This window comes from Lactuca saligna, chromosome 1, assembly GCF_052625555.1.
Source record: "Lactuca saligna cultivar CGN05327 chromosome 1, ASM5262555v1, whole genome shotgun sequence".
Classification (NCBI taxonomy): domain Eukaryota; kingdom Viridiplantae; phylum Streptophyta; class Magnoliopsida; order Asterales; family Asteraceae; genus Lactuca; species Lactuca saligna.
In genome coordinates, this window is record NC_136417.1 from 99218590 (window position 1) to 99235721 (window position 17132).

Consider the following 17132-nt stretch of genomic DNA (forward strand, 5'->3'; position numbering starts at 1 on the left):
ACACTCCTGAGCCTTTGGAGGCTCTGCCTTAACTGGCCTCCCATCCCGGATCCTCAATGTAGCCGGCGCTGGAACCTGTGCCGGTCTGGCTGCGGGTTATGGACAGTTGGTCTTCACGTCACCAACCTGATGACAATGATAACATATCCTCATATCCTGCCTCAAACTCAAAAACTCCTGAGACAATCTTTCCCGCTCAACCTGCGGAATGTATTAGGCACGGAACATATCCCTGAACTGCTCCCAAGTAACAGTAGCTCTCTGATCATCAGTGTATGACCCTGTCGTCAACCTCCACCAGTCCTTGGCCCCGGACCTTAGCAGGTTTAGAGCACACCTGACCTTTTGGTCAGTAAGACACGAGCAAATAAAGAAACACCCATCCACATCAAAAATCCACCTCATAGACTTAATGGGATCCTGAGTCCCATCAAAATAGGGGTCTTCGTGTTATTGAAGTCACTGTACTGGAAAACCTGAGTGGCTCCTACTCCACCCCCTACCATTGATACAACCAATGTGGCTGCCACGGTAACCGTCTCTACAAGGCGTGCATATCTCTCATCGTAGTACTCCATCATAGCGGTGTTGATAGACCCAATCAACTCCGGAATCTGACCGCGGATAATCTCGACCAACTCATCGCGGATGATCTCTCTGACTCGATCCTCTATCAACACTGGCCCCTCCTGGCCGATAACCTCAGGCGATGCTGGGGCCTCGTGATCGTCCTGCCCTGATCCCGATCCAGATCCAGACAAAAAAGCCTCGTAAACACCATACTAAAAATATAACAGGAAAATATCAGACAATCTGCATAAATAACTGGGAACCAAATCCCGACTAAACCCTAGGGGTTGTGACTTGCTTGCAATGCGTATGGGTCTTGTGCTTTTAGTAGTACGAGCCCATACTACCTTCCACACCTACCCATATTTGTCTCAAGTATCATCACAACACCCTAACACTATACATGCATATAGTGGTCGCTCGACCTCACTCATCCATGAGACTTCCACCAACCCCTGCAACACTAGTGTATGCTAACCATACATAACGCTGGACCCTATAGACTTTCGAATATCGGATCCTACCCTAATCTCTAATCAATAAGAACAAAACATAATTCTAAATCAGACGTTCTCGGGCTATAAGATCTTAATTATGTACAGTCGTGATATATACACCAGCAACTACAGTAATGATGTCAATCTCATATAAGGAAAACCCTAGGCTAGCAGGCATCATGTAATCAGACAATTCTATCATGCAATTCCTAAAAATCCCTAGCCTAGTACTAGCATGATGTCCTAACACATCACATAATCAAATAATTGTATGGTATTTTGGGGTTTATTTACTGGTTCCGGCTGATCGTACACCCTGCATCCTCCTTTACTTATTTTGAAAACCATTTAAAAATAATTTTGAAAATCTTTCTCCGATTTGAGACTGGATTCACACAAATGTTACTCCAATTCACTCAAACCAAGGTTCTGATACCAACTTGTAACATCCATAAAAATCATGCCAAATTTAAACTTTTTCAAAACACTTAAAACCATTCAACAATACAAAGTTTGTTTCAAAATAATAAATATGAAAATATCCCCGTATCAAATCATAAAAATCATAACAGCAGGAGGAGCGGTACGATCATGCCTTCGCCTTCCCACGATCACCAGATGTACCTGAAACAACAAACTAAAACTGTAAGCCCGAAAGTTTAGTGATCTAACCCCAAATACCATCCTCATATAACCATAAACATATCACATCAACAAATACATATCAGCATGCATAATGAGCCTTCAGCCTGACTGGACCGCCTCGTAGGGCCTACAACCTATCTGGACCGCTCCTAAGCCTTCAGCATGCCTGGACCGCCTCGTAGGGCCTACAGCCTATCAGGACCGCTCACTGGGTATGTTGGCCTACAACACAAAGCAGGACCGCCTCGACCCAACCCCCAGTCAAAGAAACATGTGCACATAAATACCATACGCTAGCTCACTGGGTATGTTGGCCTACAACACAAAGCAGGACCGCCTCGACCCAACCCCCAGTCAAAGAAACATGTGCACATAAATACCATACGCTAGCTCATATCATATAATAGTCAAACCGATCTAACAGATCACTACTCATAGCAACATCCTAATAACCGGGATACTGACCTCAGCGGTCACTAACATAGTATCATCCTATAACCAAGACCCCGAGCTAACCAGGTCACTACATATAAGCATATCACCATCCTAACTACCATGATGTAGTCAATAAAGATATCATGCCATAATCCAGATACAAACCATAAAGGGTCGGCCTTGGTGCCTTAGACCCTATTGATATAGTGAGGATAACTCACCTTGCTAGTAGTGCTAAAATACTGCAAATCTCTGATTGTTGTCTAACTGGGAATCCCAAACTATTACACAATAAACACCAAATTAATATCCAAAGTACCCTTCTTGAATAATTATCCACATCATTCATTAAGTCCACTTTCTTTATTGCGCCCAGTCCCAAAAACCTAGTTCTTGACTTGAAAGTCCATATATATATATATATATATATATATATATATATATATATATATATATATATATATATATATATATATATATATATATAAGTCTACTATTGGCCCAATTTACTAAATTGGGCCCAACCTCCTAATTAGGCCTAACCCCATGATCCATTGTGACTACCTGGCCCAAAATATCTCATTTACAGAGTCCAGCAAAGTCCCAATTCAAGTAGTCCATAAATAGCCCAAATTCGAAGCCTATTTGACAAAAGCCTAATCAGAGGACGTACACAGGGCGTACTCCTCTAGTACGTAGGGCATACTCATCCAAACGTTGACCACCATCAGGTTGGTTGACCCAGTACGTTGGGCGTACTGGATTTACGCTATACGTATTGGACGATTTACCAAAACCTTATTAAGTGCTTAATGGCTTAAGCACTTAAGCGCAAACTTCAGATCTAGAGACCTAACATGCCCAGGATCCATAAAGTCGTGAACTTTATCACTTTATATGTCCATAAAGTTCTTAATACTTGGTCTTAATCCATTACGACCTTATTTCTTCATGCATGGGACTTATACAACTAATGGGACCTCATTTTTATCACTCAAGGTCCCTCAAAGAGTCTAGAAGGACAACTCTTTTCGTCCAAAACACAACATGCACCACCTTATGTATTTTGGGACAAGGAATGCCTCTAATAAATTAAAATGATGAGATCTAGGCATATATACATAAAGTTTGGAACTTTATACCTTCTAGAGCTTCTTGAGCACAAGTTAACTTCAGATCTACAAGCTTGGTCTTCTTCTTCAACATTTTGATGCACTACCTTCCTCTAAAAGCACTCAAGAACACACCAAATAAGCTTAAACACACAAGGAAAGGCTAGGGTTTTGGGGAGGATGAATGTAATCTGTGGAGGCTGAGGTAAGGGAGGTGTGATGCTGTTCATCTTGCTTATATAGGCCCCAAACCCTAAAGATTAGGGTTTTCCCCCAGACATTAGTACGCCAAGTGTACACAAGTGTACACCCAACATACTAAGGCAGACTTAGTACGCTTAGCATACTCTTATGTATGCGTATCGTACTCCCTCCTAGCCCAATGTTTGCAAACTTTGGCCCTTAAACTTTTCTTGGCCCTTCCCATCCAACCCCAAGGACTACAAATGAAAATGAAAAGATAGAAGAGGGTTCGGGAATACCTGCCAAATCTCGAGATGTTACATACATAAGTACTATAGGCGATGTTGGAGTGACATGAAGGTGTGGTCGACACTCGGGGAAGAGTGGCAGAGGAAGGTGCGGGAGGGGAAAAAAGTGGCGGAGGAAGGGGCTACTTGGTGTAGGGACCGAGTAAGAGCCGTTAATTGATACCAATAAACCTTCGCCTAATGGTATCAGGTTTTGACGGATATGTGTCCTTAAGCCAAAGATTAAGTGTTCAAGTCCTGATGTTGACAAAATGTGTAGGTTTAGGAGTAGTGTAGTGTGTGCATGTGTAAGTCATTCTAGAAAAAAAAAAAAAAAAAAAAAAAAAAAAAAAAAAAAAAAAAAACTTTCAAGTGGTCCTATTAAACTCCCCGATTCAGAACGAATCAAACATTACCTCTTACCACACCAATAAATATTAAAAGCTTATAAAAAAAAGGCGTAATACCATTTTTGAAAGTTTTGAACTGCACAATTCGTAGTGAACCACTAAAAAGTTGCTACTCAAATTTTTTAACCTAAAATTTTGTTCCATACCCTATTTTTGGCATTTTTGTGTTAATGTATAAAATAGATGACTATTAATGAAGACCCGGTTCACTTCTTAAGAACCGGTTCCTAAACTAATCCGTTTGAACCTGCAGACCAATTGATTGACTAATAGATAAGGTCTTCGACCTAATTGTTTTACAAAACGTCACATTTTAGTTAACAAATTTTCGAGATTGCGTCATCAATTCCAAGGAATCAACGAATGCTTCAAGTATCAACCGTTTGTTATCAGTAATGTGATCGAACCTTTTGCTTTTTACATTTTGCACCTTTAAGATCACTGAACCAAATGCACTGAAGATACCATGTACAACTGTAACTATATTTCACATCTCTTCTTTGTTAATTGCATCTTATCAATCAAGAAAACGGATCTGTAACTTCAATCTTCCGTAAGGCATTACGACAATGGAAAGTTTGAATCCGAAAACGTCTTCCCAAATGTTGGGAGGATAACATGTTACAATATATGATTCGAAGTATATATAATCATTACAAAATTAGCTTTTTAGACATGGAAATACATTACTTAGGTTCCACTTTGGCCGAAATACTGTATCCACCACTATAATCAAATCCATAGCTATCATTCCTCTTAAGCGTAGCTTCACTGTAAGGATGTTTAATTGCGCCTTTCACAGACCCAAACTCAGTAGCAGAAGAAGATGCAGATGTAGAATCTGTATGAAGTCCATCGCTAGTCAAAATGTTTTCAAGCGCCTTCACAACATCACTCATAGTTGGACGATCTGTAGCACAATCTTCAACACATTGCATTGCTAGTTGTATAAACCTCTTAAAACCTGTCAAACATGTCATGTTTTTGATGATGGGATCCATTAAAGCTCTTAACCCATATTCCTCTTCATCGGTTGTATCGATTTTCGTTTTCACCTCTCGCACAATGTACTTCCCTTTTTCGATGGGTGGTCTGGCTGTTACTAGTTCAAGCATTACCACACCAAAGCTGTATACATCACTTTTTTCGGTTAATTGTTGTGTCATGTAGTATTCTGGATCTAGATAGCCCTGTGAAAGATGAAGAATGTTAGAACCCTAATTGTTGAGTGTTGTTGGAACGAGGTGTCAACTTACCATTGTACCCTTGACTTGAGTGGAGACGTGTGCTTCACTGTCTGAAATTAGTTTAGACAAGCCAAAATCTGCAACTTTTGCTGTTAGATATTCATCTAAAAGGATATTGGTGGACTTGATATCTCTATGGATGATAGGAGGATCTGCTAGCTCATGTAGATAAGCTAGGCCTCTTGCTGAACCGAGTGCAATGCGTAGTCTCCTTTTCCAGTCTAGATAAATTCCCGATTTTCCTGTAAATCGAGAATGCGATTTGTTATTTGTACTGTCACTGTCATTGTCATTGTCACTGTCATATCACTTTCATGTCACTTTCATTGTGATTGTGATTGTCATTGTCATTTTCACAGTCATTATTACTATCACTATCAATTGTCATTGTCATTGTCATTTTCATTATCACTGTCATTGACATAGTTATTGTCAGTGTCACTATGGCTCTCATTGTTAGTTGTCATTGTCATTGTCATTGTCATTGTCATTGTTATTGTTAATGCTATTGTTATTTACCTGTCAAGCTGTCTCTAAGTGTTCCATTACGCATAAACTCATATACCAACATTTGTTCTCCTTGTTCAAAACAAAACCCAATAAGCCCAACAAGGTTCTTGTGATGAACACGTGAAAGCAATTCAATTTCAGTCTTGAACTCGAGTCCACCTTGCATGGATGCTTGTTGAGCTTTTTTGATTGCAACTACTTGCCCTCCAAGTATTGTTCCTTTATAAACCTGTATTAAACCACAAAACAAAGTCAGAAACCCTAAACCCTAAAACCGAGAACTTAAGAACTCACTTATGTATTTACTCCTTGTGTTACCACTAGGTAAAACATATGGGTATTTTATTGAAGTTTTAAGATTTGGAGAACAAAAACTACTATTTAAGATACTAAACAAACTCAAAGCAACAGTTATATCACATGTTGTTGATAGCAAGTGGTTCATGTTGTTGTAATATTGTTTTCACACAAAAAATATACTTTAAAGAATGTGCAAGACTAATTTTAATCTCTTTAAAAGTTATACCTTTCCATAGCCACCAGATCCTAAGAGATTGGTGTAGGAGAAGTTACTTGTACTCTTCTTTAGTTCATCATAAGAGAACCATCTAGCTCCCTTTAATTGTGGTGCACCTCCACCATCTTTACCACTTGAAGCCCAAGATGCTACATAAAAACGATATAAAAAGAGCTAAAAATTCAATATTAAATAAAAATTAAGAAAACAAAAGTTGTTGTAATGGGAAGTTTAGAAATTACCAAAAGGTCTACTTAGAATAATTGCTTTCTCTGCACGTTTCTTTTGGCGAATAGCATATACAAAAAGCCCAATAAGCATCATGACCACAAAGGTACTACCAGTAGCAATCCCAATAATAGTACCAATGCTTATAGAAGCACCTCCATGGCTTTCTAAAACACAGTCATAATTTAAAAGTCAATGCCAACTTTTTGGAGCTTTATTTTATTACAAGGATGAGAAGAGCATTTACGTCTTTTGCACAAACAAGAGCCCAAGAGCAAATGAGCAATTCCCCTTCCTACCTTGTTTATCCTTTTTTTGGGTGGGATTACCTTTTTAGCAGGACAAAACTTGCAAAATTTTCCCTAATGATATCTATCAGTATCCCAGCTTATTCCCCTTTTTGGATGGGGAAAAAGCAATGCAATTTTGTCCCACTTGTTCAACATTTTTAGATATGACAAAAATTGTAATCTTTTGTGCTATCCAAAATTTTGAACAAACGAGACATGGGACATTAATGGGATAAAAATTACAATTTTTTAAGAAAAATTATAATTTTTGTCCCACTTTATCCACCTTTTTGGGTGGCACAAAAACTGGAATTTTCCCGTCATCAAACTTGTCCCAACTCTTCAACTTTTTTGGACAAAAAGTTGTACATTTTGTCCTATTCTTGTCATATATCCCACTTGTTTAACCTTTTGAATAGGACAAACTACATTGGTCCCACCTTGTTAGGTGGGGCAACACATTTCAAATTTTATCTCACTATATTAGTCCTAATCCCACCTAGTTTAACATTTTTTTTAAGATAAAAACAAACTTTTAAAATTTTGTCCAATCTGATCTGTTTTGTCATGTCCTTAAAATTTGTCCAATTTGATCTGTTTTGTCTTTTCCTATGTAACAGAAATGTAAGTACTGATTTACAATTATATAAACTTACCGAAAAAGTCATAAGGAGTTGCTATGAAAAAATATGGTCCAAATCCGGCAGGAGGCTTATACGTTTGATTACTTAAATAAAACCCCATTTTCCGAACCTCAGACCTATTAAAATGGTTACCCTTTCCTGGAAAAAGTTGCAAATACACTTGAAGATAATCATCCGCATTGAAGAACGGATTTTGGAGGGAAACTGATCCAGGAGTAAGGCCTAGTTTCACCCATAGGCTCATTTCTAAAGAATGCCAAATATTAACACTTGATAATTCTCTAAACGAGGGTGCACGAAAGTACAATGTGCCTTCATACGGGTAAGCACATTCACATGTTTGAGGGCTGAGTTTTTTATCCAATGGACACGATTTACTCCCACAGTTTGCTAAGCTTGTGGAATATGCCTTTGAGGTTTGTTGTTGAACATGACAATAAGCTGTGTGTGCTAGAGCTGTATCACACACAGGGTTTCCAGATAATCTGAAAATAAGGAAAGCAAAAAACTAAATTTCAGACACATGGAAAGAATTTGGACACCTCAGCAAAAAAAATTGACTGTTTGATTGACCGGTTTCCTAGCTGATGTGGCATCTACATGGCAGACACGTGGAAAAAAGTGACACCTCAGCAAACATTTTAAAAATGGCAGCTTTTTGGATTCGAACATGGATTTTTATTTGAATGTGTTGGTGAGGTGTGGACTTTTCACAAGTTAAAATCCAAGAAACAACAATTTTTTGAATTTTTGCTGAGGTGTTAATTATTTTTCCTACAAGGCAATTGACACCATAACAAAAAAAATTAATAAATGCAGCTGTTTGGATTCAAGCTTGAGTTGTAAATTCAGAAAACTACACTAACGCTGAGGTGTCAATTTTTTGCCATGTCAGCTAGGAAACTGGTCAACTCAAAATGTCCGTTGCTATTTAGCTTCAATTGTAAATGAAAAAGTCTCACTCCAATGTGTTTTTGTATTCACTACTCAGTGTCACAGCTTCAATCTCATTGCTTTGTAAATCTACTAGTTGTAATTGCTCACTAATGCTGCTTCCCATATTCAATGTATCATTCAACTTATTGTTCTTCAGTTTCCTGTTCAACAACCCCACGAATTGTAAAAGGTCAAAAACGCCCTTCTCGGGACATTAAAATAACGAATAAGTTTGACCTCCGATGTCAAAGTTTTGGAGTATTACACTTGTTGAATTCCTGATAAACTGAAAAGATCTTGTGGTAGTTTTCCTTTAAGTGAACCAAATTCCATTACCCTTACAAAAAATAAGCAAAGTTCAACTTAAAATTAATTTGTATGTAAGAAAGTTTTCAAAATCATATTATGTTTTAAGAACTCACAAAGTGCTTAATGATGGCAAGGTAGATAACCAAATTGGAGGGTCCGATCCATGAAATGAATTATTGCTCAAGTCCCTACATAAATCAACTATAACAACTAAAAAATAATTGGACATAATATGACTCTCGAAGGGATGGATGGTATTTACGTCTTTTGAATAGACCAGAGATTGAGAGTGAGTATATGTCCCATCGTTTTGGGTGATACAAAAAATTATATACAAAGTGTGAGTGTAAGTGTGAGTCTCAGTCTTAGTCTTAGTCTAATGCACATCAAATACAAAAAGTGGATTAACTTACACATAACTTAGGGCGTTCATCCCATTTAAATCGGGTAAATCTCCGAATAGATTGTTGTGAGCTAAATTCCTAAAATTATACAACAAAATGGCAAGTCAAAACTGATAACCAATTTTATGGTTTTGATTGTATCAAAAAAGATGTACTCACAATTCACTTAGGCTTGTAAGGTTGTTGAGGTTCAATGGCACGTCGCCTGATAATGCGTTTCTATCAAGCCTACTGTTTACATGACTTAATCCAGTAAGCTATATATATGGATATTTACTTTTAACTTGATACAAAAACAATAACCTAACATCGTCATTTTCTCAAATATCTTTAAATATTCTTTATATGACTTTATCGGTAAGGTAGTCTTGTAGTTGATGTTACTTACAGGACCTCTAGTGTCTGCACATATCCAATTGTGGACGGGATTTTCCCCGTTAATTGGTTTCCATCAAACAATCTGTTGTTACAAATTTAAACAATCAAAATTTGAATCACAAAAAAAAAAGTGACATATTTCGACTTACACATGTATCAAGACCATGTCGCCATTGAAAAGTTGCTCAGGGATTCCACCCGAAAGCCTATTCTTGTTGAAATGGCTGTGAATTCAGAATAAAATATGTTGCTATTGTTAGTTAAAACAAAAAAAGGAAAAGTATGTTGATGTTTTTTGTAAGTTGTGTTGAAGTAAATAAAGTGAAAGGTACTTACAAATGTTTAGCATGTTTTAGTTGATCTAATCCCGGTTTGGTTTTGGTTGATATGGGAATGGATCCGGTGATATGATTCTCGGCGATGTCTAACCAATAAAGTTTGGAGAGAGATCCCAATGAAGAAGGGATTTCACCGGTTAAATTGTTTGTGTTCAAAGCCCTGCTTGCCACATGTTAATCAAAAGTTGTATATACAAGTGTTCCTTCTCGATTTAATACAGAAAAATAGAGAAAATTACAAAGCATAGGGGTTGTTTTTAACTTTTTTTTACTTAATGGACTTTATGGGTTAAAAACTTAATATAGACAACTATAAAAGGTGGTTTCTTATCGACTTAATTAGGAGAGAATGAGTTGATGGGTTAAGCACAAAACGTGACTTAATGTATTAAGACACTAACCACTTACCTATTTGTCCTGTTTTTATACTTCTTAACTCATCTCATGTAAAAATTTATGAATATAGTAAAATTTGTTTTCAAATGTAAGGGTAATATGGTCATATAGTCTTATTCATTCTATCTAGAAAACAGATATACCTTATGCAACGATACTTTATCCATCTAGACAAATATCCCAACTAATTTGGTCACTTAATCTATACACGAATGAGGATTAAAAAAAAAAAAAAAAATCTAGACTTTTTTCCTTTAAGTCTAATTTCTTTTACAAATTAGCGTTCATTTTCTTTTTTGTCCATTCCGTGAATTTGTCCTTAACTTTAAAAATATTTATTAAATCCCATTTTTCAAGACAGTAGTTTATCAAATCAACATCCAATGCGAAAAGAAGAAGAAAGAAATAGGGTCTAAGATATTCATACAAAAATGATAGCTCTTGAAGATTTCCCAATTCAGGTGGAATGTTTCCTGTAAAGCTACAACCAGCCAGGATTCTGTGACATAACATGAAAATAAACGTCATATAAATTCGTTTTTGACTCGAGAAGTATGAGAGACATATCAATGTGATAAAACTTATATTTATTTTTCTCCAACCTAAAAATGAGGAATGTAGCCTCACTTTCAATCCCTTGTCCATACAAAAAGACATGAATACCCTCATCATCCTCAATATATTAAGTGAAAAACCTTTGTACAGATATATTTGATAACGAGGATGAGAAGGACTAAAACGTCTTTTGTCATGTTGAGAGATCGAAATTGAGTCCCAATCTCTCCTTGTTCGACCTTTTAGATTGGGACAACATATTGATATCAGTTAGCATAGTTCATACCAAACAAAGTATAAACTGTTAGTAAACATATATCTTTAAACACTTATTTGAGGACTTACAAAATGCTAAGGCTTTTCAGATCACCTATTCGTGGAGATATTGAACCAGTGAGTCCACCATTGAACGACAAGTCCCTATAATAAGAATAAATGTTTGTTTTTATATATGTGTTATGATTTATGAATTATAAAATGTGAGTTGAAATATAATGTTCCTCACAAGGATGTTAACGCAGTGAGCCCACCAATGTCGCCAACAAGCTGACCCACTAACCCCATGCTCGACAATCCCCTGTTTAAGAACAACCCAACAAGTAAATAACTTAACTCAAATGAAAGAAAAATTTACCAACACTTAGGCCTTATTTACAACGGTATAAAAATGGTTGCTAAAACTCATTTTCCTTCCACTTTCTATTATATTGAGGCCTCGTTACGTAATATGGAAAAAAAAAAAAAAAAAAAAAAAAAAAAAAAAAAAAGTTACATGTGTTTGCATTCAAACACGTATTCAAGCTGAGGAGTTGAGTCTGATGTCAATATGTCAACTCTGTCAATATGACAAAAATTACAGCTTTTGGTCGTATATGAGTAGACGAAACAAGGACATTGTCACAGTCTAAATCTCTCATTTATGCAAATGACGTGAATGTCCTCCTCATTAAAAATAACCCATAAAAGTTTGTGTAATCATTTTCACTTCAGTCTCATTAGGTCTCATGTCTCATGTCTCATGCACTCGACATGACTTGACCAGATGAGATGAGACAAATACGAGACTACATAAACTTTAGGGGATATTATAAATGATGATAATAATGAGGTTATTTACGTTTTTTGCACAAATGAGAGGTCAAGAGCGAGACTGTGTCCCACCTTGTTTCAACTTTTTGGACACGACAAAAAGCTATAATTTTTTTCTTATCGACATCAGAGGCCCTAGAACAATGCATGTCAAACACATTAAAAACTTCTTTTATAGAAAATGAAAGTAGACTGACAATGAGATGATCCTCGTGTCACTACAGGTGACACCTTCCCACGAACACGGATAATTAGACCTTCTCCAGCTTGGTGGTGTATTTTTCCATTGATCTTTCAAAGCTCGAATCGCCTCCACTACAATAAAAAGTTCAAACCACAAACATGAACTAAACCACTTGATAGCAAATATCAAGAAAGGACTTAACGCACTTACCATCACCATTGTCAATATCCGAGAACACCACCACACAAAACACCAAAAACACACACACCCACAACAATCGCAATACAAAGATTGCCATCATACTAAAAAACAAGAAATATTCTACGCAATTTGCATGGTTATACCGTAGGAAAAAGAGAGTGGTGATACTCCTATGATTTAACGACTAGGATTTTGAGTAGAATATTGGAAAAGCGAAAGTATGATTTTAATAATGATGATGATACTAAAGACTTTGAGTTTAGCTTAGATTAGAAGCCAATCCAACAAACCCCATTAGTCCATTACTATCTCCACCAACTAAAATACAGATTCATCATGTTGTCACCATTGCCACCCTTTCAAGTCATATAACATGGTGTTATACACATATATCGAGAGTAGAAAGTGGGTCGGGTTTTGTGTTTAAGATAATATTTGGTTCACTTTGAGCGGTTTTTAGATGAACCAATATTTAAAAATAATAATAATAATACAAGTTTAGGAAATGATTTATCAAATCTATTCGTTTTGGATTGCTTTGTATTTTTAGTCAAATCCATAGTCTGTGTCACAAACGTATTTACTTATTAAAAGTAGTTATAAACCTAATGGCTAAAGAAGGTAAATTAAAGAAAAAGAAAAAAACAAACTTTTATATATATATATATATATATATATATATATATATATATATATATATATATATATATATATATATATATATATATATATATATATATATATTGAAAAATGAATATACCCTTAAGGGAATATAAACTTAGGTATTCAAACTCACCATAATACATCGTTTTGTTTGATATATATTCATTATAATGTTTTTAAACTTCAACCATTAACTTTATTTACTATCAAGATTTTCGAAATTTCATTATTATCTTGGTCTTAGATCACATCTTTTTGCCAAATACATATTATGTTATATATATTATATAGTTGAAAATAAAAATTATATAAGAGGAAGATAAATATGAAATTCATAAAAATATTGGAAGTAAATCAAATTAGAAGATGGATTATAAGAACATTGGACAAATACAATATATATATGATACAAAACGACGTACTATCGTGAGTTTGACTAACTAAGAGCATATGATATGAGCAACGAGCAATGGTATTTTTGTTGATGTGGTATCTCATAACATGGTCATAACACCATAAACATCATTTCCTCTTTGATGCTATGACATATCTTGTTGGCGTTATGACATATTGAAACCAGAACATTAATTCGCTGCACATTTCTTCTCTCTCTATTTTTTTCTCCTTTTAACCTCCTCATACCACCATGAACACAATTTCCTCATTAGTATTATAAGGTGTTATAACACCATCTTAACGGATCCATACCTAATGCTCTATGTTTATATACCCTTAAGGGTATATTCACTCATGTTATATATATATATATATATATATATATATATATATATATATATATATATATATATATATATATATATATATATATATATATATATATATATATATATATGAAGAATTAATGAAATAGCAACATCATTGAATTAGTTGGCCAATTATTCTATAAGTTCTATGTTACATGCTTTTACATTCACAAATGAAAGCAACTATGAGTAGTACACTTGATGTTATGTAGACGCGTTCTTAGTATTTGTAAAGTGGTGTATATATTGTGACTTTACATATTGCTATTATTAGTAGAGAAATAGAACATTGGTAAAAATAATAAAACATGCTACTTTTTCCAATTTGGCCGAAAGTATATTGCATAATATACACTAAGGTAATTGCGTATTCAACTATTGCACACCAGACTTAATAAAAAAAATTAGTATAATAATACAATTTTTACAAGGGTTACTATAATTGTAAGCCGATAATGTTTTTTTATATGGTTTTAAATTGTCCACGTTATTATTTTTAGGGTAAATTACATAAACGTCACAATATTTGTTATTATTTTTAGGGTAAATTACATAAACGTCACAATATTTTTATAAAAATTCTAGTTTAACACATCGTTATTTTTTATTACAAGTTAGTCACAAAGTTTTTTAATTTTTAAAGAGAAATCTGTAATAAAATCCCAAAATTTTGATTAATTTTACGTTTTTGTCTTAAATTAATTTTCTTTTACAAAAAAGTCTTAAAAACAAACACAAGTTTCAATTTTAATCCATTTTGACTGGTTGGAACCGATAAAAAATTAATTTAGGACCATTTCGTAAACCGACACAAAATATTTGAACTTTTGTGCAAACAATCATATTAAAACTTTTATACAAATAAAAATCTTATTATAGTTATTATTATTATTTTATTAAAATACTATTTTTTAATTTCGTTATTATTAATATTGTTAACAATACATATAATATGTTTAAATGAATATATATATATATATATATATATATATATATATATATATAAAAGATATTTTAAGAATGAAGATGGACGAGATGGTGATGCTTTAAGCATTAAAATCATAATTATATGCTTATATATATATATATATATATATATATATATATATATATATATATATATATATATATATATATATATATATATATATATTTCATTTGTATATGGTCACTCGCAATTGTTATTATTATTTTCAGTAACAAATATTAGCACTTAACAATTTAAAAAATATCGTATGTTTGTAATTACAATATCTTGTTTAATAAAAAGTAATGACATGTTTTGCTTTATCTACAATACATCTGCTGTGTTTCTAAAAGAACCAAATAAATAAAGTAAGAAAAAAAATAACAACATACATGTTGGTAACTAAAATACTTACACACAAGACATATATACATAGCATGTGCTCACGCATTAATACATGTGGTAGTAGAGACAATCATAATCTTGATTTTATCCCAGTTGTAGACCCAAACTCGATTCAAGAAAATTCATATAAGAAATGTTCGCTTACAAGTTGAGAATGATAAGCAAAAGAACTAAGAATTTAATTATAATATTGATAGTCAATGAGGTAGAATCATTATTTATAAACAATTTTAAAAATAGGTAGTTTCTTTTAAATTGTTTAAGTATTAATATTTTGAATTGAAAATAATAATAATAAATGTGAAATGACCATATACAAAGTAAGAATATATACAAAAAAACAGTTATGATTTCAATGCTTAAGAATCACCATCCCCCAACCTTCGCCCTTAAAAAATGTCTTTAATATATAATTTTTTTCATTTAAACATATTTATATGCATTATTAACAATATTAATGATAATGAATTTAAAAATAATATACTTACTTATATTTTTTAATAAAATAATAATAATAATAATAATAATAATAATAATAATAATAATAATAATAATAATCAGGTTTTTGTCTAGAAAAATCCTAATATTTTAATTTACAAAAAATCTCAGTATTTTAGATCAGTTTACGAAATAGTTCTAAACTAATTTCTTATCGGTTCTAACCGGTCAAAAAAAGATAAATGCATACTTTTGTTGGTTTTTAGGATTTTTGGTTAAAAAAATAATTTAGGACTAAAATGTAAGTTGAACCAAAATTTTGGGACTTTATTGAAGATTTTCCATTTTTAAAATGTTGACTACTTAACCGGTTAACCTATTAATCCACAGACTAGGCATGTTAAAATGTCAGTCTATTTGTGTTTGTGACGTAACATGCATACGTTGCATTATTTGGTTTTGTGGTATTGATATAATATGATGGTATTTTAAATTTTAAAAAAAAATGCACAAAAACCACTAAGTATTCTATTTTTTTATACTAAGTCTTCATTCTTTCAAGTTTGACATTTCTTTTCTTAAAAATCGAATAATACTTTTCTAAATTAAATTCAATATATCATTTTCATTCGAAATTGTAAAAATACATATATTTACATTTCAAAACCATATATATATATATATATATATATATATATATATATATATATATATATATATATATATATATATATATATATATATATATATATATATATATATATATATAGGGTTAGGTTCATTTGAGACCACCTATATTTTGTGAGACCGTGAGACGTATTTTTTTATTTTTTTTTATATTTTTTTAATTTTTTTAGTTAATTCATGTTCCGAAAATAATATTTAAAAAAAGAATTTTTTGATTTTTCCATTTATTTTGCATTTTAAAATTATTTTTAGAATATGTACAGTGTAATATTCTATTTAGAATATTTCACGTATTTTTCAAAAAGAATAGAATTTTTTCTTTTTATTTTTTTTTATTTTTTTTAGTTAATTCAAGTTCCGAAAATAATATTTAAAAAAAAGAATTTTTAGATTTTTCCATTTATTTTGCATTTTAAAATTATTTTTTAGAATATGTCAGTGTAATATTCTATTTAGAATATTTCACGTATTTTTCAAAAAAAAAAAAACGGAATTTTTTTTATTTTTTTTATATTTTTTTAGTTAATTCAAGTTCCGAAAATAATATTTAAATTTTTTTTTTTTGGATTTTTCCATTTATTTTGCATTTTAAAAGTATTTTTAGATTTGGTCTCACGGTCTCACAAAATTAAAATGGTCTCAAATGAACCTGAACATATATATATATATATATATATATATATATATATATATATATATATATATATATATATTGTAAATATTAGTCGGTTACACTTAAAGTTATCTATATATTATATAAAGAGAAGTTGGTTTTCTAAAAACTTAATAATAATATAATTTTATGGTGTCCAAATAGAGCAATCAACCATCAATAAAATAATA

General features: G+C 32.7%; 1 protein-coding gene across 1 annotated transcript; it reads right to left on the bottom strand.

Annotated features, from left to right (window-relative positions):
* Positions 1 to 4608: 4608 nt before the first annotated feature.
* LOC145042247 (leucine-rich repeat receptor protein kinase HPCA1-like) lies at positions 4609 to 12583 on the bottom strand. The gene is made up of 19 exons (XM_078990646.1): positions 12375 to 12583; positions 12178 to 12295; positions 11397 to 11468; positions 11237 to 11311; positions 10764 to 10835; positions 9939 to 10100; positions 9752 to 9826; positions 9613 to 9684; positions 9384 to 9455; positions 9234 to 9302; positions 8934 to 9008; positions 8777 to 8848; positions 8538 to 8672; positions 7588 to 8060; positions 6656 to 6808; positions 6423 to 6562; positions 5906 to 6125; positions 5396 to 5628; positions 4609 to 5329 (listed from the first exon to the last, which is right to left on the bottom strand). The coding sequence occupies exons 1-19, from the start codon at positions 12463 to 12465 to the stop codon at positions 4826 to 4828; spliced, it is 2883 nt and encodes a 960-aa protein (XP_078846772.1). The 5' UTR covers positions 12466 to 12583; the 3' UTR covers positions 4609 to 4825.
* Positions 12584 to 17132: the final 4549 nt, after the last annotated feature.

Bases quoted from the DNA above. Each gene is read 5' to 3' on its own strand.
- LOC145042247 (XM_078990646.1), bottom strand. From the start codon at position 12,465: ATGATGGCAATCTTTGTATTGCGATTGTTGTGGGTGTGTGTGTTTTTG. The intron at 9,303-9,383 runs GTGAGTACATCT...GTATAATTTTAG, and splicing joins CTTACAAGCCTAAGTGAATT to GAATTTAGCTCACAACAATC. The intron at 6,126-6,422 runs GTATAACTTTTA...GGTTTAATACAG, and splicing joins GATCTGGTGGCTATGGAAAG to GTTTATAAAGGAACAATACT.